Source organism: Colletotrichum fructicola (genome assembly GCF_000319635.2).
Source record: "Colletotrichum fructicola Nara gc5 chromosome Unknown KSG_Nara_v1_contig04, whole genome shotgun sequence".
Classification (NCBI taxonomy): Eukaryota; Fungi; Ascomycota; class Sordariomycetes; order Glomerellales; family Glomerellaceae; genus Colletotrichum; species Colletotrichum fructicola.
Window position 1 is genome coordinate 3328225 of NW_027094054.1, and position 25664 is coordinate 3353888.

Here is a 25664-nt window from a genome sequence, read left to right on the forward strand (position 1 = left end):
CACTCCACCCAAAATGGTGCTTGGTTTCCCCCATTTAATTTGTTCAATGTTTCTCGATACTGACTGTCCTAGGTTGTCCTTGCGGCGTCGATCTGCACCCGAGGCGGGAAAGCTGTCCTCTCCCGCCAGTTCAGGGAGATGCCACGATCCCGCATCGAAGCCCTCCTCGCGTCCTTCCCTAAACTGGCCGACAGCGGTACCCAGCACACCACCGTTGAGCAGGACAATGTGCGCTTTGTCTACCAGCCGCTCGATGAGCTCTATATGGTCCTCATCACCAACCGACAATCGAACATCCTCCAGGACATCGACTCCCTCCACCTGTTCGCGCAGGTTGTCACCAGCACATGCAAGAGCCTCGACGAGAGGGAGATTGTCAAGAATGCCTACGAACTTCTCAGCGCCTTTGACGAGCTGGTGACCCTTGGTTACCGGGAGAACCTGACCATCAGCCAGATCAAGACCTTCCTTGAGATGGAGTCTCACGAGGAGCGGATCCAGGAGATCATTGCGAGAGTCAGTCAGCTCAGCTGCCGAAATGACCAGAAGATAGCTAAAAAAATCCTGCAGAACAAAGAGCTCGAGGCTACCGAGGAGCGCAAGCGCAAGGCCAAGCAACTGGAGATGCAGCGCAAGGAGTCGGCTCGCGCAGGCCGCGTCGGCGGCGGAATGCCCAGAACCCCCGTATACCCGACCTACACTCCCCCTACTCGCCCGACCACGACGGACACATACGATTCGTACGAGGCCGAGAAGAACAAGACCTTCAACAAGTGAGTATCCGAGCTGCAGGATCGGGTAGTGGCAAACAGTAGCTGACGTTCGCAGGCTGAGTGCCCCCAAGGGCAAGGGTATGCAGTTGGGCAAGAAGTCCAAGACGACCGACATGTTCGAGCGTGTTCGTGGCGAGATGGGCGCCGAAGTCGACGACACGCCCCTTATCACTCCGGCGCCCGCCCACGCCTCGGAGCCAGCAGCCGAAGCTCGTGTCTCCTCAACTTTGGATCGTGACGCGATTCACATCGTCGTCAACGAAGCCATCAGCGCCAAGCTATCACGAGAGGGTGCTCTGAACTCTCTGGCAATTAGCGGTGACCTTAACCTCCGCATCTCCGACCCAAGTTTGACCAAGGTCAAGTTGAACTTGACGGCAAACCCTTCCCACGGTGCCCAGTTCCGTACGCATCCCAACGTCGACAAGAACCTGTTCAACAGCTCCAAGGTTATTCAGATGAGCAACACTGCTCGTGGTTTCCCCACCAACCAGTCGGTGGGTGTTCTCCGCTGGAGAGCAACGGCCAAGGCGGACGATACCAGCGCTTGCCCAATCACTTTCACTGTCTGGATCAACAAGGATGCAGACAAGTACAACATGACAGTGGAGTACGAGTTGACAGGCGGCGACACGCTCAAGGACGTCAGCGTCATTATCCCGTACCAGGCCAGCGAGCCTGTGGTGTCGAGCTTCGACGCTTCATACGAGGTTTCCGGCGACTCTCTGGAGTGGAACATCGGCACTGTGTCAGAAGATAACCCAAGCGGATCGTTCGAGTTCGAGGCTGAGACAAACGACGAGAACGACTTCTTCCCCATGACGGTCAGGTTCTCGAAGACGACGCCCTTCGTGGATGTTGATGTAAGTGATCGTATCCTGACGGTGGAAGAACCAGCAACTAACGAATAAAATAGGTCCTTGGTGTGTCTTTGCTCGAGGAGGATGAGGAAGTGACCTTCTCTAAGGATATCAAGTCTCACGCTGACAATTTCTTGATCGAGTAAAAGGGGCAGGCTACTCTGGACAGGTGTGCAGTGGTCAGTCAGGGGTTCTAAAAGTTGAGCGCCAAACCAGGAGTTTCCGAGCAGCGGTTTGACTTGTTAGACAATATTTGCCATGATACGTGGCTGCATGATATGAAACGTACTTAGAATACAGGATGTGAAGCTCCTGAGAGAACAAGCTGTCTGATGCTATGCTTTTTTTTGTTATCAATGTCTTGCAATAACCAGGTAGGTTGTCAGTATCCTTGTGAGGGTTGCTGTGCAAACGTGGTTGAGCTGCAATTAAACGATCACGGTGCAGCTGCCTACCTCTGACCGGGAGATACAGCGTCTTAGGCCCCCGCCAGTTTGGGGAGCCACACCTAGCTACAGACCCTCCCACCTTCCAGTGTCTTACCTTAGGTACGGTACCTAACGTAGGTACCTACTAGGTATTCCTACCCGTGGACCCAAGCTGCTCACAGCTGTAGCTGCGTACAACGAACCTCAGAAAAAGAGGCAGGCGACATGCAACAATTGATTAATCTGGCTGTTTAGAGTCCGCACGGAACATACATCAACCCAGCAACTTACGGAGATCAAAATTCGATTGTGCTTCTCACCCTCTTGTCATTTGACCACAGAACCTTCTTGCAGGGCCCAGACATGGTAATGTCTGCTGGCTGCTCTTTGACTTTATCACGAACAGCTTCGTGTTTGCGCCATGGCTGAAACAATGCAACTTCGACCCTTCAGCGAGACCAGGTTTGACCATCGCGTCATCGATGGCTTCCCTCCCAGCAATCCGACGGTGGACCTATCGGTCAGCTGGGACCCGTCCGGGAAGAACCTTCTCATATATCGGCCCAAGGACCAGGTCGTCTCCAAGATACACCAGTTCGCAAAGCCCGGCGAGACAGCACCAGAGCCCCAGGCAGTGAGATGGAAGCCTGATGGTGAGTTGACTTTGAACGAGACACATTTGAACACTTCTGACGACAAGGCAGGTCAATTTTTGGCGGTAGGCTGGAGTGACGGTTATGTGAGACTGATGGGTCTTGAGAATAACAAAGCTGCCCACCACATTCGCGTTGGCGGTGATTCGGACTCTGCTACTACGATCACTCACATCGGCTGGTCACGCAACGTTGTCGGGGAGCAACGAGCTCAACGCCAGCTAGCCGACGCGCAACCATGGAAGAAACTTATGTCTGAGGAGCTGAACCTGCCGGGGAAGCAAGACCCGTCAGACCTGCCTCGAGAACTAACCTTTCTGGAAGTCGATTCGGCTCTGCCCAAGATCAGTCCTCTTCCCACATCTAGCGCTGGATCCGGGTGCGTCCGCTCGCTTTGCTTGTTGCAAACATACTGACCCTGATATAGGGAGGACAGCCTCGTTTTCACGCTACGAACGGGTGTCGAGTTTCTGTTCCAGCCCTTCAACGTCGCCGACAGCGATCAGGTTTTCGTGATGGTCGTTGGAACCAGTGACGGCCGTCTTCACCTTAGCATATACGACTCGTTTATCATCGGCGACTTCCGGTATACTCTTCCGAGTTCCATGTACAAGCCGGGCGTGCTGCAGCTCATCCAGCACGCCTCTCATCCAGAGATCTCTACACACTCGCTTATCCTAAAGTCTTCTGTAGATGGCGATCCGGCAGTCTATCTGGTTCCAATGGACTTGCCATTCGTTCCTTCGTCTCCCATCAACATCTCTCTCTTGGCGTCCAAACTAACAACACTGCAAAAGCTGCTGCGGTACGTAAAGCAAGCGCAGCTACACATGCAGGTTGAATACAAGAATACGCGAGAGCTCCCCACGAGGTTCCTGCGCAGTGTTGAGGGAGATTTAGAGCAGGCCACGCATGGGCCGACGAACATCGTCCAGGCACTGTTCCACACAGTTGTCACCGGTCACGCATACGAGCCTGTTCGAGAATGGCTCGTCGACAGTCTTGCCGAGCGCGTAAGTACTTCAAATTGTGTATAGGGCCGCGTTGCTGACACATTCCAGGGCCATAAACGATGGGACAAAGCCGTAACCTCTGGGCTAGAAAACCTACGGTGTCTTCTGCACGAGAATCTCCTGCCCGTACTTGAGAGATGTGCCATCATACTCAGCCGCCTTCGAGGACTGGCCCAGTTCTATGATACCCGCGATGACATTGGCTTTTCAGTCGCCCAAATCAACCGGGCCATGGATATTGTATCCTGTCTGAACATGGTCGGCCACAAGATCCTCCTCAACGTCATGGATGAGCTTGATCTCTTCAATGCCTTCTCTTCGTGGATGCGCTTCCAGATTGACCGCCTCGCCGCGTCGAGCTCTTTCAGCGACGAACTGACAGAGAAGGAAGCAACCATGGAAAACAGCAAAGTTCTTGCGTACATACAGCGTTACTTGATGGAAAGCCCCATGGCTGTCTTTCTCGACGAAGTGACCAAAGAGGACTACGCGAGCAACTGGGAACGTGCCGAAAGCGGAGCTTCAATGCTTGATGAACTTACTACGCAACTTGCTCGTCAGGAAGAGGGTCATGCATACCTCAAAGCCTTTCCGAATGTAAGCTTCCTCGTCGACTGTCTGACCTCGCGTTCCAATGGAATATTCGGCGATATTGCCGAAGCACAAAAAAGGAGCGTTCGCTTCGGACAACCAACCAAGGTCGTGCTGGGCAGCAAGGTCGCCAAGTTGGACTCTGCGATGTACCCAACGAAGGCAGAGGTAAAATTAGCGAAGAAAAAAAAGCCTTTAAGGATTGGCGACTAACTTTCCATAGGACGGCGTCGATGGACTATCCTTCCTGGCTACTATGGCAAAGGGTCGGGATCAAGAGTGTGAGTTTGCGTTCCCGCAACGTTATGTCCATGTAGTTTTTCTGATTTGCAAGCAGTTTACATCTTCCGCACATCTATCCGAATCATCAACGGCATCAGCAGCAACGTCGACACGACCGTTTCAGCAGTCTCAATAGATGAGGGCAAGATCGTCGACCTCAAGTTCCTGAACGGCAACACCCTTATTCTGCTTGTCAGCAAACAAGGCAATCAATCCAGCATCATCACCATCCCCATTCAATCACAGGCTCTCAGCTACACACACTATGAGGAGAGTAACCTCCCCAGTCCTACGCAGCTTTCTAGCCCCATGGGACAATGTACCGCAACAACTCTTCCTGAGGACTCATCGTTCGTGCCGGTGCAAATGGATGTCCAAGACGTCACATCAGCGCGGGGCGAAATGCCTATCCGCATTTGCCTCCTCGGTTCAAACCGCTCCACGTACAAGGTCTTTGCACTTGAACTCAAGTCTAGTCCTGGTGTGGTCCAGGCGGAGGCCCCCCAGCCGGTGACTCCGCGACGAGGTGGTTAGAAGACGCCCGTTACCTTGTCTCCGGGAAACATGTTCAAGGTGGCGCCAAAGAGGTTCACGCCACGGAGCAAAAAGCGCATGGGTATTCTGGCATCTCGTTTGGAGTTTTCAACGCTGGACGAGTTGGCAAACATGGAATAGATTATGCACTCGAATCGATCTCAGGTAGAGCACTCGAGACCATAGAACTAGGAAATGGAAGAGAAAAGCATGTTGATATTGGTTTGAAAAAAGACGTATTATACAGCATGGCCACCCCCCCCCCCCCCTTTCTCTCTCTCCATTGGTACCGCTTTTTGGCTCGCTCACTTCCTCGACTTGGTGATCTCGAAGAACTCAGTGACACCCTGTACCACAGCCTCCACATTCATGTTCACGAGCGGCATGCGGTCGTAGGAATCCTCCTTCATGATGGCGACGAGGGCCAGGTACCGATCGACCTCGCGCAGCATGATGGGGCGCTGGGAGTCGTGGAGTACCATGCAGCTCTCGGCCCAGTTGCACGCGACCTGGTCCTCGACTTTGGCGTTCCACGGTTCCGCCTCGAGACGTTTGCGCTGGCCCTCGGAGCGCGGCCAGGAGCCGTACACCTCGGTGATGTCGATGATGACGTCAATGTAGTCGGAGCAGATCTCGTAGCTGGCCATGTCGGCCGTTGCCGAGTCCGTGGCGATGTAGATCTTGGACAGCACGTCGAACAGGTACGCCTTTTCGAAGCGGCACGTGCGGCACAGGTTGGTGAGCATGGCCTCCAAGGTGCCGAGCTGCGGGATGAGCTTCTGGATGACCTTGGAGAAGGCCTCAAAGATGGAGTGGTTGTAGATGGATGTCAGGTGGAAGGTGACGGGGGCGTTCTCGAAGCCGTGGTCCGAGAGCTCGTCCTGGATGCGGATGGTGATGTCGCGCTGGATGTCGAGCTTGTAGTCGTCCGACAGGCCGTCGACCTTGTGGATGAAGACCTCGATGTTGATGTTTGGGTAGAAGCGCTGGAGGTTGAGGACGGTGGCGTTGAGGCGGGCGACGGCCTCGAGGTAGTCGTCCTGGGCGTCGATGACCCAGATGAGGGCGCCAATCTCGCCAAAGATGGCGTCCATGTCAAAGTTTGGGTTCTCGAAAAAGTCGATCTGACCAGGAAAGTCCCAGACCTGATAGTCCATGAAGGATCTGAGGCTGTTAGTGGGATGGGGCAAGCTGAAGGCGAGGAGGGAGGGAGGAGTTTCTTACGCCATAGAGTCCTTTTGGATACGCGCTGTGGATTCGAGGAAAAGCGTTTCGTTTGGTGGGAGCTTGTGGAAGACGACGCTCGATATTGACGACTTGCCACTCCTGTTACCAGTCAACGCGATGCCCGTATGCTGCGGTCGAACGGGAGTAGACTCACCTTCTCTGGCCCATTAGGAGAAGCCTGGGCTTCCCCTTTCCCGGAGGCCCCGGGGGACCTTCTAGCGGCTTGTTCGCATCTTTTGCCTGTGCTCCTTGAAGACTCTGATCGTAGACACGTTGGAGCGTTAGCCTTGCTGGACTGAGACTACCACTTGTTTGGGGATGCTCTCGTTGGGGAGAGAAGCCCATGCCGTCGACCGCTTGGGACAGCAATGAAGCAACGGAATCGGGCGATGTAGACGAAGCCATCCTGAACGACACGCGCCGTGTCCTTTGGTATGCGATGTCGCCGATTCACACGCTTTTGGGGTGAAGGGGCTTCTTTCTAGTATCGCTCAATATTCCTTCCACGTCCTCGATCGCTGTTTGCCAGTGTCTCGGGAAGTTTGATGCCACAGACCGGCAAAGCCCATATGTTTGCACGGGTTCCTGGCGGAAAGACCAACCGGGAGCCCGACGACGGTCCGTGGCGGGACAAGTGATCAGACTACCACCGAACGACGACGCTGAGCAATCCTCAAGGTCATCGAATTCATCCGTCGTCCTTCAAGGCAGGGTAGCCCCCTCGAATACGACCACCCTGACGGATGCGCGCAGCTGAAAGGAAACCACACGGCGAGGCTTGGGCATCTTCGTAAACCGAGGAAAAAGAAAGATGAGCCATCTGCATTCGAGAGATGCTCGCCTGCTCAAACCAAGCGCAAGCCCCCCTCTCGAGTTCAATCCCAGCCATGGACTCGAAGCGCTGCGCGTGCTGATCTCACCGTCGCACAACGCCACATCATCCATGACACCATGCCTCAGCCAACCCGCTTCATCTGGCGAGGCCAGGTGGACGATCGGGGGGTTAAGTACAGGAGCGGGGGGGGAAGGTACCGTTGGACAACAGGATCCCAGTCCATTTTCGACTGTTATCCATTCATGACTTGAGAGGAAGATGTCCTCCTAATACGCAAACCAGGACGCATTGTAGCGCGACACGTCCCCCGCTGAAAGCCGTGTGAAGTTAAGAGAAGCCGTCTTCGACCATGGACATCCAACCCGAGCAAAAATACAGAAGGTAAGACTCTACAAGCAGCTCGCCTAGCCGAACAGGGGGAGGAGGGGGATGCGAGGAAAGATGCAGCAGCAGACGTGACGACAGACGGTAAACATTAAGAAATACGACCGATTCTCACCTCCATTTTTTCCTTGTCTGAGCCTCACTCTGCGGCTGAAAGGGGGTGTCAAATACGCCGCTGAGAAAAAGCTCCCCCAAGCTGACCACTTCAAACCACAGCAGCAGCAGCAGCGACAACCGCACCGATGCCCAGCAATCAGGCCCCGTAACCGATCGAACGAGATTGACGGTCCACTGATGCCCAAGTCGTTACGAGAAGACCAAAACAAAACGTTAACGTCCAAATAGATCCGTTTCAATGCGAAAATAACAATTTCCGTTGCAGTCGAGTTGCCAAAGGACCGGCGCACACCAGCCTATCACGGGATTCGATGTAGGCAGGTCACTAATCCGCAGATGTGGAGCGGGTAAGGTGAACGACGGGGTGAAGCAATTGGCAGTTGAGCACGAGGTGGGAAGGATGACGATGCAGCGTGCTTCCGATAAGATAACAGTTCGCGGGTACTGCAGACGGGACCCATTTAATTTAGGCGAGACCACATCCTGGCTACTTCATCCGACTACCTACGACCTGCCACCCAAACCACCAACCAGCGCTTTCATCCTGTCATCAGCATTAGTGCTTGCCTGTCCTCTGTCACATTGTCACTACATTTTAATGTTTCTGATTTGGCCAACATCGTTGTGCAATCATTCAGCCAGCCCGTCATGGAAATATGACAGAACCAGCGGGGAATCGGTCACATTGATCAGACCAAAATATCCGAATGCTTGTGTAGCAATCAATGAATTGAGACTCTACACCTGCTCCTACTCATGCTTCCAAGTATTAGACAATACAGATACCATTACAGAATAAGCGCCCCTAGACTATGACCGAAGGCCGCCCCAGGCAGGCTGGTATGCAAAACTCCCTCTCCCAGTTTTTACGATGCAGTGCTCCGTTGTTTCCGACCTTACAATCTAAACCACTGCCTTGATTCCGACAATGAGTGCAGCACAAAGGAAATCATAGTTGAAGAACGTTGTGAGTCCGTCTAAGAAACGGTCGGCATCGGAGAGGGAGTGTTCCTACCACGCGAGAACAGCGAGGTCACGAAGCTGCTCTTACGTTTCGCCGTCTTGGACTTCTTGGCAGGGGCAAGGCTGCTGGTGTTGGTAGGAGCCTTCTCGACCTCCTTGATGGGCGCATCCTTCTCATCGGTGGTTGTAGTAGTCGTGGTGGTAGCGTTCTGGACATGTTGCTCAGGAATAGCAGGAATAGGGGGCGCATCGGTTGCGCTATGAGGAGGAGTGAGCTCATTAGGAGGGGGCATCACTGAATCTCTTCGTGGTGCGACCGACTCTCTCCTAAAGTCAAAGATGGATCCCTTCCTAGGGCCGGCAATGGAGCCATGACGAAGAGCAGAGACAGACTGCATCAAGTTAGTTATCCGTTCTCTTTGTTTGTGAATCTCTGATGTCTTACCTTAGCACTGATGCTCTTACGGTTGCGTGCGCGGCGCTCAGCAATGGTTTCCTCCTCCTCGCCGGTCATCTCGGCAATATGGGCAGCCACGGTCTTGCTGTTGACGGCCATGTTCTCTGCAGGAACCTCGATAAACTTGACGAATCCGCGGACGGGCGAAACACCAATGGCTTCTTGCAAGTGCTTCTGGAGCAGGGCGGCATTCCTCTTATTCTTAGTGACGCCAACCTCACATGACAGAGCATGGACTGTCATCGTGTAGGCAGGGTCAAAAGTTCCGCCAAACAACATACAAGCACCATGTTGCAGGTTCACCACGATGGACGACACTGGCCGCTGATACCTAACAGAGAGCTGGTACGAAAAGTCCGTGATGAAACTGAATTCATCACTAATCTGGGAGGGAGTCAGTCACGGAAGGTCAGACATCGGCAAGTCGAAACACATACGATGACGTTGGTGCGGAGTTCAGCCATGACAATAGCTTCGCTGTAAGCACGATCCTTGAGGACGTTGATGTCTCTATCACCCTGGAAAGCCTCCTCATAGTAAGAGCTGCGGCGTCGAGCCAGGTCGGTTTGGTTCTTAGACTTCCTGTTGTTTCGAACGTCGCCGGGCAAGGAGTGGTTGACGTCTCGGGTTCCCTCGCCGGCCTCGACAATAGGGGTCGGCGCGGTAGATGGCCGGCGACTCATTCTCCTCTCGGCAAAAGACATTCCGGCGCCGGCTGCGATGGAAACACGCTTGTTGTTGTTGTTGTTGTCGGGAGTAACTGGCGTGGAGTTGACCTTTTCGTTGATGCTGCCGGTCGTGGTGGATTCTTGCGGGGAAGAAGGCGGAGACAGAGCCATTTTCAAGGGACGATTGGGAGGGTCGAAGCTGGGATAAAAGGCGGCTGCAGGTGTGTGTGCTTGGAGCTCGTGGGGGATGTATCAGACGTGGTCGTTTGGGAGCGGCGTCTTACTAGCAGCGGCCGTGTTAGTCTCAACCCAACACCCAAAAGCCTATCTAGCTTGACACGTACCGAAAGAGGCGCCGGCCGAGATATTGTTCAAGCGATACTAACAACCGCGTTGGTCATCAACTAGGGCCCCCTGGGACTTGGCGCAATATCTTCAGCTGTCAAGCTGCAATGGAGATAGGTCGTGCACTGGCGAATGGCAGAAATCGTCTTACTCGCGATGGCAAGGTCCGGAGGAAGACGTTGCGATGAGGAGGAAGGCGCAAGTCGTGTTGGATGCGAAGATGCCGCCACTGAAGCAACCGAGTGCCGATTGTGTGGTCTCGTGATGCACAAGACGTGGACGGCGGTGGATATTGTTTGGTGGTGATGAGTTGCGAGGGTTCAGCGGGAAACAAACAACTAGACGAACGAACCAAAAAGCTGGTGTGACGGTACGGTGACTGAAGGAGACTATTATATCAGGACGAGGACAAGAGATGCGAGGGCTGGAGCTAGCTGGGATAGTACACCACCGCAAAGAGCTACGACGGCCGCGAGTCGTTGGGACGGAATCGATGCAAGAGGCGGATAGCCACTCAGAACCGCGAGATGATGGTCGAAAACGGAAACAGCCAAGGCTCGATGCACGCACCTAGGTAGGTCTTTCTTCCCATGCTCGACGAGCCCGGTTTCAATGCAAGACAAGACAGGTCGATCAAGTTGAACGGAAGGAGGAAAGAGGGAGAAGGAAAGCGGTTTGGGCTGGACTGGACAGGACAGTACGGGCTTACCTCACCTGCCTCATCTTTGGTGTTGGTACTGGTCCCTGGGTTTGCCTCTGCCTCGTGTCCTTGGACGACCAAGGCAGAGTCTCAACTCTCAATCCACGCCGTGCGCTAACGAGCCAAATCATTCTTTGATCTCCTCACTAGGCAACTATGTTAAGGAAGGATAGGGCATCGCTCCTGCGGGGGGGAGTCCCTCAGTTTGATGGATCCAACGGGATCTGGAGGCATCGCCGTGTTACCCAACTCCCTGCGCCTGGACTGTTCTGTGCTTGTTGCCAGGGTTCCTCTGTTGATTGCGACTGTGAGGTTCCCTCGAGGTGTGTGTGTGTGGCATGCGGTAGCAACCGAGCCCATACGCATCATCCCATTACGCCTTCACCGTCCTTCGCCTTGGAGACGGGAGTTCCTGAGGCTGTTTCCGCAGTGTCCAGATGTATGCGGCCGAAGCTCTGCGACAAGATAGATTTTCTGAGATTCCGCAGGACTGGAGCGGTGCCGCCTCCACATCCAAAGTGGCATGGATGGCACTGGAGACATTGTCGAGGGCAGTCCAGCACGCTAGTTTGTGACTAGGCATCGGGACGACAGGGTCCAGGACCATCGTGTCGCCTTGGAATGCATGGCGGGAACCCCATTTGAGCTACTTCTCTTTGTCGTCGGTCGGGCATCAGGTAGAATGGAAGAATAGGAGAGTCATGGAGGGTCAACGGCACGCCGCAGACCAGCTACTCGGCCAGCTGCATGATGGACGGGCGTGGCACACGGGCGACGCAGCTGGCATGCCCGGCAAGCATTGTTTGCTGTTTTCGCGTGGTTTGCAGTGAGATATGCCGTATCTTAGAAACAGGGCAAACCTTGGACCCTTTGCTCCGTCTGCCTGTCTCTTCAATTCTGGGACCATGTTTGGCATAGGCGCCGTAGCAAGCGCATCAGGTAGGTAGTTAGACACAGGCCACAGGCTTTACAAGCCAAACCGTCGAGCGCCTCTCTCGTCTGATTGCGCCCTCAGCGTGGCCAGGAATGCAGCGGCGGGTCCAGAGGCGGACAAGCTAATATACTGGGGACGCGAACGCGCGGGTTCGGCGGGAGACCCAAGGAAATGTCCTGGTCTGTGACGGAATGCACATGTTTCCGGGCACTTTACGGTTGCCCGCCCATCACCCGCTGATCGACCGAGCTGCTTACCATCCTACCCAAGATGCCTACTGCGTATCCGCAGGATCCCTACAGTATCACCCTGTCAAAGGCAGGTAGGTTTTCACACGGTGCGTAGGTAGTGATCATCATCCTCAAGACGTTTCCAAGAGACAGCCACAGTCACGGCCCTCACCTGTTGTTGCTGTTGCAGGGGCCATGCGTGTGGTGCCCTGTGGAGTGGAGCTGTACCTGTGAGCTCGGAGAATAGTGCGGGAAGATGAGAGGCCCAAGCGGCGTTCGTCTCGTCTAGCTTCTGAGCACACTTGCAATTGATCCAATCATTCCACGGCAGATCCTCTGTGACCCGGCAGCGTCCAACTCCCGTAGCGAGCCTCCAGGTAGCCCAGCCTGGGCTGGGTAGTTAGCCTGTGTAGCTGGCGCTCGCGTGAGTGCGCCAGGTCCGTGTTCCCTTCTGGGTGGCTTGCGCGGGCGTTCCACTGAAATTTGACGAGACAAGAAGTGTCCTACCAGGTGAGTGAGGTCACTGAGCTGCACAATTGTCCATACCATACCTTAAGGTACCTTACCTGAGGTGCCTAGGTACCTATCTGAAGAACCTTAGATAAGGTAGGGCAATTGCAGGGGTCTCCTGAGTGCTCTAGACGACTCGTATTTTGCAGTAGTCTTCAAACCAAGGCCGTCGTAGCTCCCGGCAGACAAGAGATGAACTACTACGCCCTACCTAGGTTAAAGCCTTTCCCCAAGAAAAGCGTCTTATCAGACTTCCACCCTGCATTGGTCCCCTACCTTACCTGCTTCAAGCTGCGTCTCCGAACGACCTTAACCTGACCAACCGCCATGTCAGACCCTAGGTACGAGAAGCTAGACCGGCCTTGCCAGCGTACCTGATGGCCGGGACGACGGCATCTCCTGCTAGACCCCCACACCGCATCCTCCACCCGCAAACGGCCAGTATCTCAACTGATGCTTCCCCAGCTGCACTTGCGTCGGTGGAGGCTCCTTTCGCCACTTTTGATACCCTCAGTGATTGCGAGCTCAGTCTTCTCCCTCCCAATGCTGCCGCATGCGGCCATGGACTGTGAGTTCGTGAATCAGATTACGAGTCTGTCGGATAATCAGGAGGGTGGGGAAAGATCGGATTCCTGGATCGATGGGGATTCTGGATCGAAAACGTAATCCATTGGACAGTCTCACTGGTCCTGTTGACAGCAGCGAAATATTAACCCGTGAAAGAGACACTTCTTGGTACAAATGTGACGCAGCTGACTTCTGTATCTCCCTGGTCTTGCGTTGACCTGAACGCCCACTCCATGACCGCACATCGTCCGTTTCCGGCGCGTCTACCGTCACTGGCACCCTGACATCGTACCCGACCCTGTGGCAAAGGCAACCCCGTCGTCTCGACGGCTCCGCTCCGGACATCCTAGTGAGCCTCTCCCTCAATATCTCTGGCGGTGACTGACGAAGGAACGGGGCTGCCGGACTTGCGGCGTCCTTGAACTACACCGCTGGCCCTGCTGATGTTCCTCTCGAGTACCATCTGATACGCCCCAGCTCCCAGAGTAATGGCTTCGATTGGGATCAGGAGGATGGACATGTACAGTCCGGCCTTGCTCTGCTTGCAAAGAGTGCCAAAGTGAGGCCGCGTCACCATCACCACGTCAGACCATCGGCAGCTCCAGCTCTGGAGCGTGTCCACAGTGGTCGAGGCGTTGATGCTGTAGAAGACCGACATGGCGACCACTGCAGCCACAAGTCCGACAGCTGGAGCGGCGACGCTTAGTGAGTTGTGGATGAGGGCTCGCCCACGCAACTATTCACGTTTGGCATTAGTCCGAGTCGACCTGCCGCAATGCCTTGCCATGATGTATCAACTTACAGACTGGACCCGGCTGAAAAGCAGCGAAACAATGTTGGCAACAATGACAATGGAGCTGCCAACCACAAGAGCCACCGTGGGCCTCAGGTCAAAGGCATCCGGCCAGAGCGGGAGCAGGTAGCTGGTGGGTACGTGGGTCGCATCATAGACTGCGAGAGCATCTGCTGATACGCCGAGGATGGTGATGCCTGCAAGCAGAGCCACAGCCATCAAGCTGACTCTTGCCGCGTCGGTGGTCCCAAGGAAACGGGCTTGCGATGCGTATTGAGTGTCTTCGGGATCAACCTCGAAGCCTGAAGTTTGGGTGATGTTCTTTTCTTCGGAAGACATGGCGGAAGAGAAGGAGACGTGAGAAAAAAAATTACGATAGGAAGAAAAGATGACTAAACCTAGAGATCGACTGTTACAATAGAAACGAAACGTAGGAAACGAGAAAGGGAAAGGAGGCAATGCTTTGGGTTTGCCATCTCGAAACCTGGGAAGGGGGACTTGGATGCGTACAAATACAACAGACAAGTATCGGATAGGCGCCTTGAGCCGTGTGTGGTCGCGGCACGCAATCTTGTCAACCTCCGGGGAAGGGAGATGCGATCCAAAATTATCATGACGAGCGTCGCGCCGATGCAAGATAGCCGCGCTTGCGACGTGTTGAGGTGTGAAGTTGGAGATAGTTGGGAACCCTGTAAGAGCTGTCCGGTGTGGGATTGGTCAGACGCCCGCAGATGCTGGTCCCTATTTTGGTCATCCCAGGCGCTTAGAAGCGGGAAGGCCTGTGATGAGGCCAATGGCAGCATGCGAACACCCTGAAATAAATCCAGGCATGAAGCCTATTCGCCGACTTGAATAGCGTCACAATCGAGGTTACTTCGGCACAGGGGTATTGCTCTGAGGGCCTGCTCAGTTGCCGCCGTCAAGGTGATCCAGAGAATAAGCTCACGTCAAGCGGGAAGGGCGGAGACAGACTTTGAACGCAGTGGAACGAAACAAAAGTTCAATCCGACGTCTGGCTGAGTCATCTTCGTCACCGAGCATGCACGTGACTAGGAAACAATACGCTTATCTAAGCATTCCAGCTCCCGACTGATCTTTTGCGGGCCCTCCTTCTGACACCAGTTGGCAGGGACTGCACGGTGTTTTACCCAACATTCTCGATGTCGTCTTTGCCGTGGCGAAACAAGCAATTTTCATCTTCGTATATGCATGAAATACATCATGACTCCGGACCTTTGAGTTACACAGCTGGTTTTTCCCCCCTGCTGGCCCTGCATTTCGATGTTTCTCATCTCACAACATTTGCAAGGCATTCGTACGAATGCGGATTGCGGTTTCTGCATCCTCCCGGACCTTCAATACGTCGGAATCTTTATGATGGCCCGTTGCGATGTTGTCCGCTAAGCTCTGTTCCTGGGAACTAGACTAGTCGGCGCTGGACTCTCCATACCCACGAGTGAGTGTCTCGTCTGCGAACTGCGACATGCAGCACCCATTGGGATGGTGGCGTTTTTGCCGTCCCAAAGCTTCCTCAATGATTCCACATCACTGGGGGGTGTCGACGACAGGGGGTCAGACCCTCTTCCGAAGGGGCAGGCAATGAAGCAAGCACTCAGGCTCTTGCATGGCAGCCGCAGGCTGGCAGAAGGCGACGAGGCTCTCAGTGGACCAAACAGATCCAACCAGTGACCGTCAGCGGCAGGGCTGTCATCATTAGCAGAACCTTGGCCCTGTCACTGGAAATGAAGGCAACAAACACAACTTGGATGGCGTTCGGGCGGCCGACGGGAAAGTGTCACCGGCAACGGGACGCATCCACTGCCTCCCTGTCAGTCTGTCAACTTTGTTGTTGTTGCATGTCACACCAACACTTCGCCAACCTTCCCAGCCTCACTTCTATCGCTGCCAAATCGCCCACGAATATTGGTAGGCCTGTTTTCCTGCTGACAAGGGAAACTAGCATTCGTCGGCTGGGGTCGCATACTCCGCATGTCAACAATCCTCACCCTGCCGCTGATCCCGAGCCGAAGGAGGAAACAGTCCCCGGTCCGCCTGAGAGAACGGCAGCCTACCAAGGTCATCTTGAGCACTATCAAACTTATCGTCAATGTCAGACAACGCACAAGGCGGATGCGAATGAAGATCAACGGGCGAGGCGGGAGGTTAGCTGCTTGGCCTCCAACGTCCGCAGCTGAGGAATGCCGATCGGCCCATGCTCCGTGAAGCAAACAGCTGCCGTCTGAACCTCCTCCAGGCCAACTTTCAGCTAGGAATGGCCAGTATCGGAGTTCGGCAGCCAAAGACTGTGGGGTTCAAAGTTCGGCCATCGAGTTGCCAGCAGGTGACAGGTCAATTTGGCCTAGAGGAAGTCTCACAGTGGCGCCACGGGGGAAACACAGCGGCACAGCACCTCAAGCCCGTCCCTCTGGGTAAAAGAACCAAACACCCGGGTTGACTTCTGTGACACTGACACCAAAACCAACAAAAGTCGAGACCGCAAGCCGGTCGATGGTGATTACTATTCAGAGTTCCTCTCATGCCCCAGCTTGTTGCGTTTCGTGCAAAGCAAAGAAACGCCAGGTCGGAAAATCGGACTTTTCTCCCTGCAGGTTCCTGGCCAGAATGCCATCTAGTAATGCTGGAGCCTCGCCGAGCAGGTCGGCGGATCTACGTACCCTGATTCAGCTGAGATTGCTTGCAGGCCAGCCGAGGGGCACGGCGTTGACGCCGACTTGATCTACCAATCAGCACTCAAAGCTGTGCTCACTCACAGAGTGGAGGCATAAGCAGACTGCAGCAGCCAGCGAAACGTACCTTGTCTCGACCCCTGACCCCTGGCTCAGCCCAACGGATTGGAACCAACCACACGTCCATCACCCCCGCCTTTGCATCTTGACGATCTACGGTCCTGCCCTCTTACGGCCGGCCGGATATACAGACTTCCTTTCTGTCTACAACCACGAGAACCGCAGATATTGCGTCGTCGTCATCCCACAGCGAATCCCAGCTACAGTCTGCCCCCCAACGTCTGTCCGCACCTGGTTCAGTGGAACCTGACCGGTACGGATCCCCCTAGCTCTTTGCAACCCGCACTTCATGATCGGCGTGGTCTGTAAGAGGCTGCCTTGAACAGACCTACAGACGGCCTCGGATGACATCTCGCTCTGAAGAGGTGCAGAGATATGCTCAGTCGATGAGTTTCCGTTGAGACTATACAACAAAATCAATGTCAAACGACGATTGGCAGGAATACGGGAGCGGCTGCAGGCGTTCAAGCAATGGGACCCTAAGCATGGCTCAGTTCTGACACATCTGTGATTCTGTTGTGCATATGGCTATCCCTTCGATCGGTTCCGCTCCCAAGCACCTCGCTCCCGTCGGGCATCCTGTCATTTGGAGCCTCCCCCGGCTGCGTTATGTGGGAAATATTGACCATTTGAATCCTTCAGATGCTGAGAACCCCTGTCGACCCGACCCAAAGCCTCGGGTTCTGGGCCGCCACACTTTCTTCCCTGACCATGCGTCCATGACTGGGGTGGGGGTGAAGGGGGGTGTGGTCTTCCATTACCATGATTCACGACCGACAGAACTTGGGTATGCAGACTCTTGCTCTTTCCCCCCCGCCTAGGCCAGCGAGCCTGGTCTACCTTTACAGCTCGGCCGGGGCTGGGTATTTGTCAAAAAAGTCTAATGATGTCTCGGCTCGAATTGGACCTTGCGGGATGCAGGTTGGCAGGCATATCCTTTGTGTTCGTTTGCCCAGGATGGCGCTGCCAGCCTGCCGCGCCGCTGCGACCGATATAATAACCTCTCACGCTTGCCACCCCTCCGTCATCGTGTCCCGCATTGGCCAAATTACCCATCCACCCACCGCACTTGCGGTCCTTTCCTCCCACATTACCGACGACGAGTTCGCAATCATCGATAGATAGAATCTTGCGCCCGCGTTCCAACACGCCATGCTACCCATCCCGACGTCGACGACGACGCCCGTTGCGAGGACACAAACGGACGGCTCCCGCGAGCCAAAGACACCATCGCGGCGACCAGTAGACCACTTTGTACGTTTAAACTGCCGTAGCTTCGTCGATCTCCCGAGAAAGCCTATCTCGTTAACATCGAGTCTTCCCATCGCAATAGCACCTTTTCCCATACCTGCCCGCAGAACTTCGCCTCAAGATATGGAACTTCAACCTACCTCCGCCGCGCATCGTCCCCATACGGTGCGGCGCAAAATCTCTGTCCTTCGCTGCAGACGTCTACCCAGCCGCTCAGCGGCGACCATCGAATAGCGGCTGCATCTCCTACGCATCCATTCCCGTCAACCTCCACGTCTGCCATGAGTCTCGCGTCGAGGCCATGAAGTCCTACCGGCTCAGTTTTGGCATGACTCGCAATCCTGGCCAAATCTTCTTCGACCGGTACCGCGATGTCCTGTACTTTGGCGCTCGCGACGGCTACATGGCGTCGGAATCGCAGTTCATGACCGTCATGGCGCTGTGTGACCCCACGGACCTCGCCGAGGTGCGCCACCTCGCCGTCAACGACTCACTGTTCTGGATCGACTCCGTGTACTACCAGAGCATGTCGGCCGCGAACCTGACGGTGGAGGTGCTGAAGCAGGTGCGCACGCGCATGCCACGGTTGGAGAGTCTCGTTTTCATACCGAGGGACGAGAACCCGGTGTACTACGACCAGGTCGAACTCGTCGAGGCGAATCGGCAGTCGGAGCTGGTGCAGATCATGAGTCTGCAGATGGAGGCCGGCATGAAGGCCGTCTCGGAGATGTTCCCCGACTGGCGGCCGCCTTCGTGGCGTATCATGGCTCTGGGATGCGGGCTGCCTGCGGCCGTGGACTGGTGTCGAGGAGGGGATATTGGGACGTTACCTGTTGAGATGGAGATCGACGCGAGAAGCTGAAGATCCGACAATGCATGTGTGCTCGTGCGAGGACATTTGTTTTTTGACCTGTTGCATCAAGGGCGGTCAGACTGATTTTGGAGATACCCTGCACATCTGTTTAGGCGTTACGGTTCTTGGCGTCGCGGAGGATGTAAAGTATTATTGAGCATCTACGAGCTGTGTATTTGGACAAGCAAGCGTACGTCATAGAATGGTGTGCGCCTCTACGGTTCATCGTTTCGTGCTCCTTGCTACCTATGTGATGAAGTCGTATGTTCGAGCCCATTTTGAGATATCCAACGTGCCGGGATATCGAATGTCACGTAACTACAATGGAACCAACGTTATATTAGATCATTAGCTATAAGTATACATGCGCATCTCTGGATCATCAAGTGAAAGTCGTTACTAGAGTAATCTCCAAGCAGGCGATTCTAGCGCCAAAGACCTAAACAATCACCAAATTCATGCGGGTTTGGCCTTGACTCTCGCAAACGAGGTTTGAGGTTGATGTTTGTATTCTACCCTCCTGCTTCTAGAACAGATTCGTTAGACATGACCTGCAGGAAACTTGTCAACTAGCAATTGTGAGAAGGCACGAGGTGTGCGCAGCTTGACAAGAGTTTTTCAATGGTAGATAGAAATGACACTATGATGAAAAATTGTACACGCGAAACGCAATTCGTAAAGCCACTCATCTTGTACAGGAACAGCACTCAACTGCAGCAATGTAGCCGTCCAACGGTCTGCGTTCCTGGATGTGGACATGACAAAACTGTAAAGACTTGTGAAGAAGGCAACGAGGTTGATTAAATACGCTCAACCAGTTCAATATCTGCCTTTATACTTCCTTCGTTCTCCAACAACCCTATGTCGACGCCACACAGGCTATATTGCCAACTCACGAAATACGACAGCCGCATCAAACAATATGTAGCATGGCAAACAGTATTCATGTCTTTGTAAATCGTACACTGTCCTGAGATCGCACTCTATTTCATAAAATTGTATCTCGGTCATCGGCCGGGCTTATACCTTCCTCGTGCCCGTCGTCCCTCAGCAAGCCCCTCTGTTCGCCGCCACCGTCTTCACGCGTGAGGCCAGACTGCACCCCCATGTCCCTGCTCAGACCGCTCGTCCGGCGCGTTTCTTCGGCGCCGTTAAGGACGTACCAAACGTCCTTTTTAGTTAGGAGACCCTGCAGGGCCCCGCGATCGCTGAAGAGTACGTAGCGAAGGCCGAGCTTCTGGAAGTAAGTGACGGCCAGGTGAAGACTAGACCTCGACGGCATGGTGATTGGCGTCTGGTCCATCCACGGGCGCAAGTCCAGCGTCGTGCGGGGATCGGCCAGCGGCTGATGGGAGAAGTACGCCTCCGTCTCTGGAGGGAGAGATCGTGGAGGCGAGGAAGAGGTTCGCAGATTGTACGTGAGCTCTTGCCGCGAAATGTATCCCAATAGAATAGCATCGCGAGGATCCGAGATGACTGGGAAGCCGCGGTAGGGATGTGTGTCGAGGATGTTCTTGAGGCTGGCTATTGTGTGGCCCGTTGCCGTGAGTACAACCAGGTCCTCAATACGCGTCATGATCTGTGAAGCGGGTATGTCGGGGATGACCATTTCCTCGCTGTTGTCCAAGAATGGGTACTCATTGAAGTGTATCCAGGCTTCGTAGATGCCTCGTCGGGAAATCGCGTCGCCCACCCATTTGGAAATCATGACCGCAATCATAATGGGCAGGACGTAAGTCAAGGCTCCTGTCAGCTCGAACATGATGACCACAATCGACACAGTCATTTTAGTGACGCCCGCCAGACTTGCTGCTGCGCCAATGATGGCGTACGTCCCGGGTATTACGCAAGGGACGTCTGGCTCGCATGATGCGAACGGGAAGAAGGTTGGGTGGTTAGCGACCCAAATCTCCATGATTATACCGACTGCGCGACCGCTGAGAGCACCGATTGCCATTGACGGCAAGATTATACCAGCAGGTAGCTGCAACCCGAATGTTATGGTGGCTAGGAAGAATCCAAGCACGGCTCCAAAGACCAAAAGTACGATAGTCGGTGCTGATGCAACTCCCGTCTTGCAAAGTCCAATCTGGTCATCGACGTACTTTGTACATTCCACGAACAGGTTGGATACCAGTTCCGATGTCTGGAATTTCATGTACGAGTTTGGATAGTTGATGAGCGCTGTCAAAAGCGCAACAGCAGCAACTTGGGTAATGGGTCCTGGGAGCCACGGGGTGTTCTTCTTCCACCGAGCGACAGCCATGTTGGCCTTGACGAACAAGCCGCCGTAAATGCCCTGCAACGTTGATTAGCCTTGTTCCCGGGTGGTCGATCCAAAAACACTTACACCCATGATGCCGAGCAGGGCAAAGGGGATGAGCTCGAAGCCATGCCAGCCAGTACTGTACTTGACCTGATACATGACGAGCTGACCTGTGCGGAATGGGTCGAATGCCTGGAGAACGACAGCGGCAGTCATGGCACAAACGAAGCTTTGCCACATCGTCTTGTCGGGGAAATAGTATGAGATTTGCTAAACACAGTAAGTATAGAACAGGGTGGCATGCGGGCGTCACCAACTTCAAGGCTGAACAAGACGCCTCCAATCGGCGAACCGAAAGCCACTGAGATGCCAGACGCCGCCGCTGCAGACAACACCTCTCTCTTCCGAGCTGGAGTACTGTCAGAAATATGCCAGAATAACGATGTAAGGGACGGCCGACCTTCGTTTTCGTTGATGTTGCTAAACAGCTTTATAAATAGGTTTGCGCAGCAGCAAGCAACATGGACAAGGGGGCCTTCTTTACCCAACCACATGCCAGACCCAACAGCGAGACACTGTAGATTTTCGTGAGCGCGATTTCGTGCAGTGGGCACTAGATTGACATACCAGTCCCAGCGACTTGGTGATCAGGGTCCAGCTGCCAAGGAACCTTCTAATAATGAAACCGCCCAAGACCGTCTTGATTTCAGGGATACCGCTATGCTTGGCATAAATACCGTACTCTCTGACCAGTATAGCCGCTGCGCAAGCCAGGACGACCTAGGAAAAGAGTTAGCAGCGGCTCTTGACGCATCTGCCGAAACATCACCTACCGACAAGAACATGAAAAAGAAGTACTCTATGAACCACTTCCCGCCCGTGGAAGACACTCCCAGAGCCTTCGCCCAAGGCGTCCATCCGGCGCACTTGGAAAATTCATCGTACCCCCAGCAGCAAAACCCCTTGTTCAGGTAGAATGCGCCTCCTTCGGGGCCGCCCGAGCAGTACCCGGTCTTCAGATCGCCAAGCCAGTCCGTGGTGATGTCTATTCCAGCTGCGACAGCACCAACTGCCATACCAGTCAGGATGAGAATAATCCAGACCTGACTGGAGTCGACGAGCTGCTGGAAGTAGCCCAGAAGGCCTTGCGCGCTCGCGTACAGGACGCGCAAGCGCTGGCGCTCCTTTGTGTATTCGAAAATCCAATCGATCGCCGTCAAGTCCTCGTATCCAACTCGTCGGCCCGGCCCCTCGACGTACCAGTCCAACGGCGCGCCGTCTTTCGTCCCATGGGTCGTTGTCGCATTGCCGCCTGTCCTGCGCGGGGAGGTGAAGCCCGGTCGGCCAGCATCTTGGATCGGCGTTCGAGCTCGCGGGGATGAGTGGGGGGAATCGGTGCCTGGTCGCGAACCGGTGATGGCGGAGAGAAAGCGCCCAGGCGTGGACAGCACGTTCTGCTTCTGCTTGCGCTTGAAGGAAAGCGGCTCTTCTAGGTCTTCGCGGTCGCGGATGGGGTCTTCGGTGAGGACGTCGGCGATGTCCTCGTCTTCGCTCCAGAGTTCCAGCTCGTCTCGGTCGCCGGGGGGGCTGTTGCTGTTGCTGTTGCTGTTACTATTGCTGCTGCTGCTGCCATTGTTCAACGGTCGCGACGAGGACGAGGCCGAAGAATCATTGTTTGCGTGGCCGGTCATGTTGCGACTCTGAGGAACACCCGACTTCTCTTCAGTTCCTCGGAATGGCCATCTTGTTGTCGTTTCGCCTTTGTTGAAGGTTGCACCTTGCGCCTCTCTGCCAGATACCTGCTTGGTGACAAGCCGCGCGTGGCTGACTCGATATGGAAGCTCGGACCATTTTGCAGTCTTTCCTCCGGTGATCGCTTGCAGGGATGTTGATGTACCGTGGAGAATGCTCCTTCGATCTGCTGGGTCAAATCTGCGCGGGGCATTTTTTCCACGAGAGTGTTGTTCTTCTGGTCTTGGCTTCGGGCAGCTTCTATTTGCAGATCGGTAGTCTGTTGACCGACATTCTCTGTTTAACGGGGAGCCCTACCAAAACGATTGACGGTTTTCATGAAAGAGGGCGCGGGCGTTGTCAGATGTTGACAACTGGAAATTACCCTAATCCGACTTACAACTCACTCAACTTACTCTATACCCAGCCTTATTGTTTGTAGAGAACACCAGGTCGTCCTTATTCGAACGGAATGGATCAAGACGCGTCTTCAGGATCTACGGATCCGCAGGCGACTGCCTCGCAGGCGTCTGACGCTCCGCAAGAAACACAGCAAACAGCCTCGCTCGATCAGATTCAGACCATGCTGAAAGCCAAGGATGACACGTCGAGATTCGTAGGATTGGCACTTCTCAGAAGCGTGCTTGACAACTCCGAAGCACTCAGGAATGACGCAGAGACGGTCTCCGTCCTCTGGGCGTGCGTCCCCCCCAAATTCCTCGACAGGCTCGTGAAGACAGGCTCGTCCGCTCAGTCGGCTCAGGCAGCAGACGCCAGAAACATGTTGGACCTGGCCGTCTCAGTCATACACACATTCACATCATTACTGCCTGACCAGGCAAAGATAGACAAGAGGCTTGTCGGGAGGCTGCCCCTTCTTGTGTCAGGCTTGCTACGGAGGTGCGTCGACCAGAGACATTTTTCAGGGGGGAAAGTTGCAACGCTAACTCTCAAGGGGGCAGTTCTGGCGAGACATCTCGGCTGATTGTGCAGACCATTCTTGCACTTGTCGTCTTCCCAGAAGGCGCTCGGGTATTTTCAGAAATTGAGGATGTAAGCCCACTGGTTGAGATTGCACCGAGTGACCCGGTGGCTCTTGAAATCTTTGCTTTCGCGTACATCAACTGCATGGACCTTGCCGAGGACAGAGTCGTCTTGAGCAAGAAAATCGACAGCACTATCCAGGCCCTAGTCTCATCCTTCAAGGGAACAGATGGAGTCACTCTGCTTGAATTCCTCGGCAACTTTCTCCGAAATTCCGACGCAAAGGTAGGTCCTCCCCCCCAAAAGACACAGGCGGCTGACTTACACGCTTGCAGGCGCTCCCGTCGAATCCAACATGGATCAAGACTATCATCAACTTCATCAAGACGTTGCTCACAAGCAGACCTACGCCCGAGGCTAGGAACGCGTACACCATCGCGGCAGCCTCTTTGCTCGAGGTCTATCACGAGGATGCGGCAAAGCTTCTCTTCACCAGCGACGTCAAAGACGACAAGCCTTTCTCCTACCTACTCATCACCCTGCTCCTGACTGACACGAGAGTGACCTTGCCACGACTGCTAGAACTTCTGAATGACCCAACCTACCCATCCGTCGCCCAGCGTATTGGCTCGGCGTTCGACGTCACTACACACTTTGTCGGCTACTTAGTGAGAAGCCTTGACGACGATCAGTCGCCAGGTGCGATGATCATGCCCCCAGACTACCTGCTGAAGCTCCGAAGGACTATCTCGGAAGCCATGTCGTTGGCCATCGAGTTTCTTCGAGACAGGTGGGACGCGTCAGTGGCGGGCACGTTCGGCTTGCACCCCGACGCACGCACCAAAGAGACAGATACATCCGCCGGGAAGAGGCTCACGATTTCTTGGGAGTCCAAGAAGGATAACGTCCACGAAGATCCCCTCATCCTGGCAGCTGTGAGGGCCTTGGCCATCTGGCTTCGCGAGGACGACAACGAGCTTCTGCGGAAAGAAGCCGCGGGACTCACAGACATGCTGGTCGACCTGTTCAAGTCCAGCTCTCCCTCTGGACTAGACTTCCGGTCACCCGTCCTGGTTGGTCTGGAGGGAATTCTCGTCGAGAAGGCAGGACTCGAGGAGTTTTCCACCCACGGTGGCTGGCAGGCCCTCACGGCCGACTTGATAGCCATCCTGCAGCATACGTCGACATTAGGCGATCAGATCGAGGCAGCCCGTGGGATCGAGATTGTGCGTGTTCTTCTGCCGATCGTGGAGGGCGAGGATGGCGGTGCGAGGGAGGACTGGATGGCCTATATCACTGCTGTCGCCGCCTGGGACGTTCCGGAGGCCGAACAGCCTCTTCTCGTCCAGGAGGCCCAGATTGCTGCCCTCCAACTGGCAACAGCTCTGCTCGTGAGTGCTCATGGGGGCATGAGGAAGCGGTACGTACACTCTACGAGCGCCATTCTCGGCATAGCTGCGCGGCTACAGAGACATGTGGGCACCGGCCACCCGTTGAAGGAGTCCTTGGACGACGTCCTAGAAACCCTAGATAGATTCCGTTAGACGGTTGCCAAGAACGAGATCACCTGGTTTTCCTGCCTTCGCGGCTATATTTCCTGTGTACCCCGAAGAATTTGATTTGTACTTGAATTGAAGACGATGCTTGAGCGCAGGGAAAATAGGGGCTGCCCCAAGAACATCGCTCCGAGGGAGAAAGACGTAAAAGGGGCGCCATTACCATGCGGCATTACTGCAACAGATCAGTACATATTCTGTACTGTTGGGCAATTGTGCTAATCAATGAGGATGGATTATTGGCGTTCTAAACATCTCTGCAAGATCACAACCGCCAAACGAAACTACAAACACTGGCCGAGACTCACGTATATTGATAGAAGCATACCTGTTAAACGTTGACATGATGTCG

At 54.5% G+C, this 25664-nt stretch overlaps 8 protein-coding genes across 8 annotated transcripts; 4 read left to right on the plus strand and 4 right to left on the minus strand.

Moving 5' to 3' along the window:
- Positions 1-13: 13 nt before the first annotated feature.
- Positions 14-1779, plus strand: ARCN1 (Coatomer subunit delta; the record flags this gene model as incomplete). The annotated part of the gene is made up of 5 exons (XM_032026586.1): positions 14-16; positions 73-516; positions 571-773; positions 829-1636; positions 1690-1779. 5 exons carry the CDS (start codon positions 14-16, stop codon positions 1777-1779), a joined length of 1548 nt encoding a protein of 515 aa, XP_031876940.1.
- A 715-nt stretch (positions 1780-2494) lies between these two features.
- cut20 (Anaphase-promoting complex subunit 4) lies at positions 2495-5134 on the plus strand (the record flags this gene model as incomplete). The annotated part of the gene is made up of 6 exons (XM_032026587.1): positions 2495-2714; positions 2766-3093; positions 3142-3727; positions 3776-4486; positions 4542-4599; positions 4656-5134. The coding sequence occupies 6 exons, from the start codon at positions 2495-2497 to the stop codon at positions 5132-5134; spliced, it is 2382 nt and encodes a 793-aa protein (XP_031876941.1).
- A 305-nt stretch (positions 5135-5439) lies between these two features.
- gtr2 (GTP-binding protein gtr2) lies at positions 5440-6529 on the minus strand (the record flags this gene model as incomplete). Its single annotated transcript, XM_032026589.2, has 3 exons — positions 5440-6298; positions 6359-6460; positions 6516-6529. 3 exons carry the CDS (start codon positions 6527-6529, stop codon positions 5440-5442), a joined length of 975 nt encoding a protein of 324 aa, XP_031876922.2.
- A 2145-nt stretch (positions 6530-8674) lies between these two features.
- On the minus strand, positions 8675-9956 carry CGGC5_v007727 (uncharacterized protein; the record flags this gene model as incomplete). The annotated part of the gene is made up of 3 exons (XM_032026590.1): positions 8675-9052; positions 9106-9501; positions 9555-9956. 3 exons carry the CDS (start codon positions 9954-9956, stop codon positions 8675-8677), a joined length of 1176 nt encoding a protein of 391 aa, XP_031876921.1.
- Positions 9957-13417: 3461 nt separating this feature from the next.
- On the minus strand, positions 13418-14203 carry CGGC5_v007728 (uncharacterized protein; the record flags this gene model as incomplete). Its single annotated transcript, XM_032026591.1, has 2 exons — positions 13418-13807; positions 13874-14203. 2 exons carry the CDS (start codon positions 14201-14203, stop codon positions 13418-13420), a joined length of 720 nt encoding a protein of 239 aa, XP_031876961.1.
- A 3620-nt stretch (positions 14204-17823) lies between these two features.
- On the plus strand, positions 17824-18784 carry CGGC5_v007729 (uncharacterized protein; the record flags this gene model as incomplete). The annotated part of the gene is made up of 2 exons (XM_032026592.1): positions 17824-17925; positions 18005-18784. 2 exons carry the CDS (start codon positions 17824-17826, stop codon positions 18782-18784), a joined length of 882 nt encoding a protein of 293 aa, XP_031876960.1.
- A 979-nt stretch (positions 18785-19763) lies between these two features.
- Clcn3 (H(+)/Cl(-) exchange transporter 3) lies at positions 19764-22732 on the minus strand (the record flags this gene model as incomplete). The annotated part of the gene is made up of 6 exons (XM_032026593.1): positions 19764-21074; positions 21126-21311; positions 21359-21450; positions 21502-21616; positions 21669-21821; positions 21875-22732. 6 exons carry the CDS (start codon positions 22730-22732, stop codon positions 19764-19766), a joined length of 2715 nt encoding a protein of 904 aa, XP_031876920.1.
- A 512-nt stretch (positions 22733-23244) lies between these two features.
- CGGC5_v007731 (Uncharacterized protein) lies at positions 23245-25300 on the plus strand (the record flags this gene model as incomplete). The annotated part of the gene is made up of 3 exons (XM_032026594.1): positions 23245-23672; positions 23735-24041; positions 24092-25300. 3 exons carry the CDS (start codon positions 23245-23247, stop codon positions 25298-25300), a joined length of 1944 nt encoding a protein of 647 aa, XP_031876919.1.
- Positions 25301-25664: the final 364 nt, after the last annotated feature.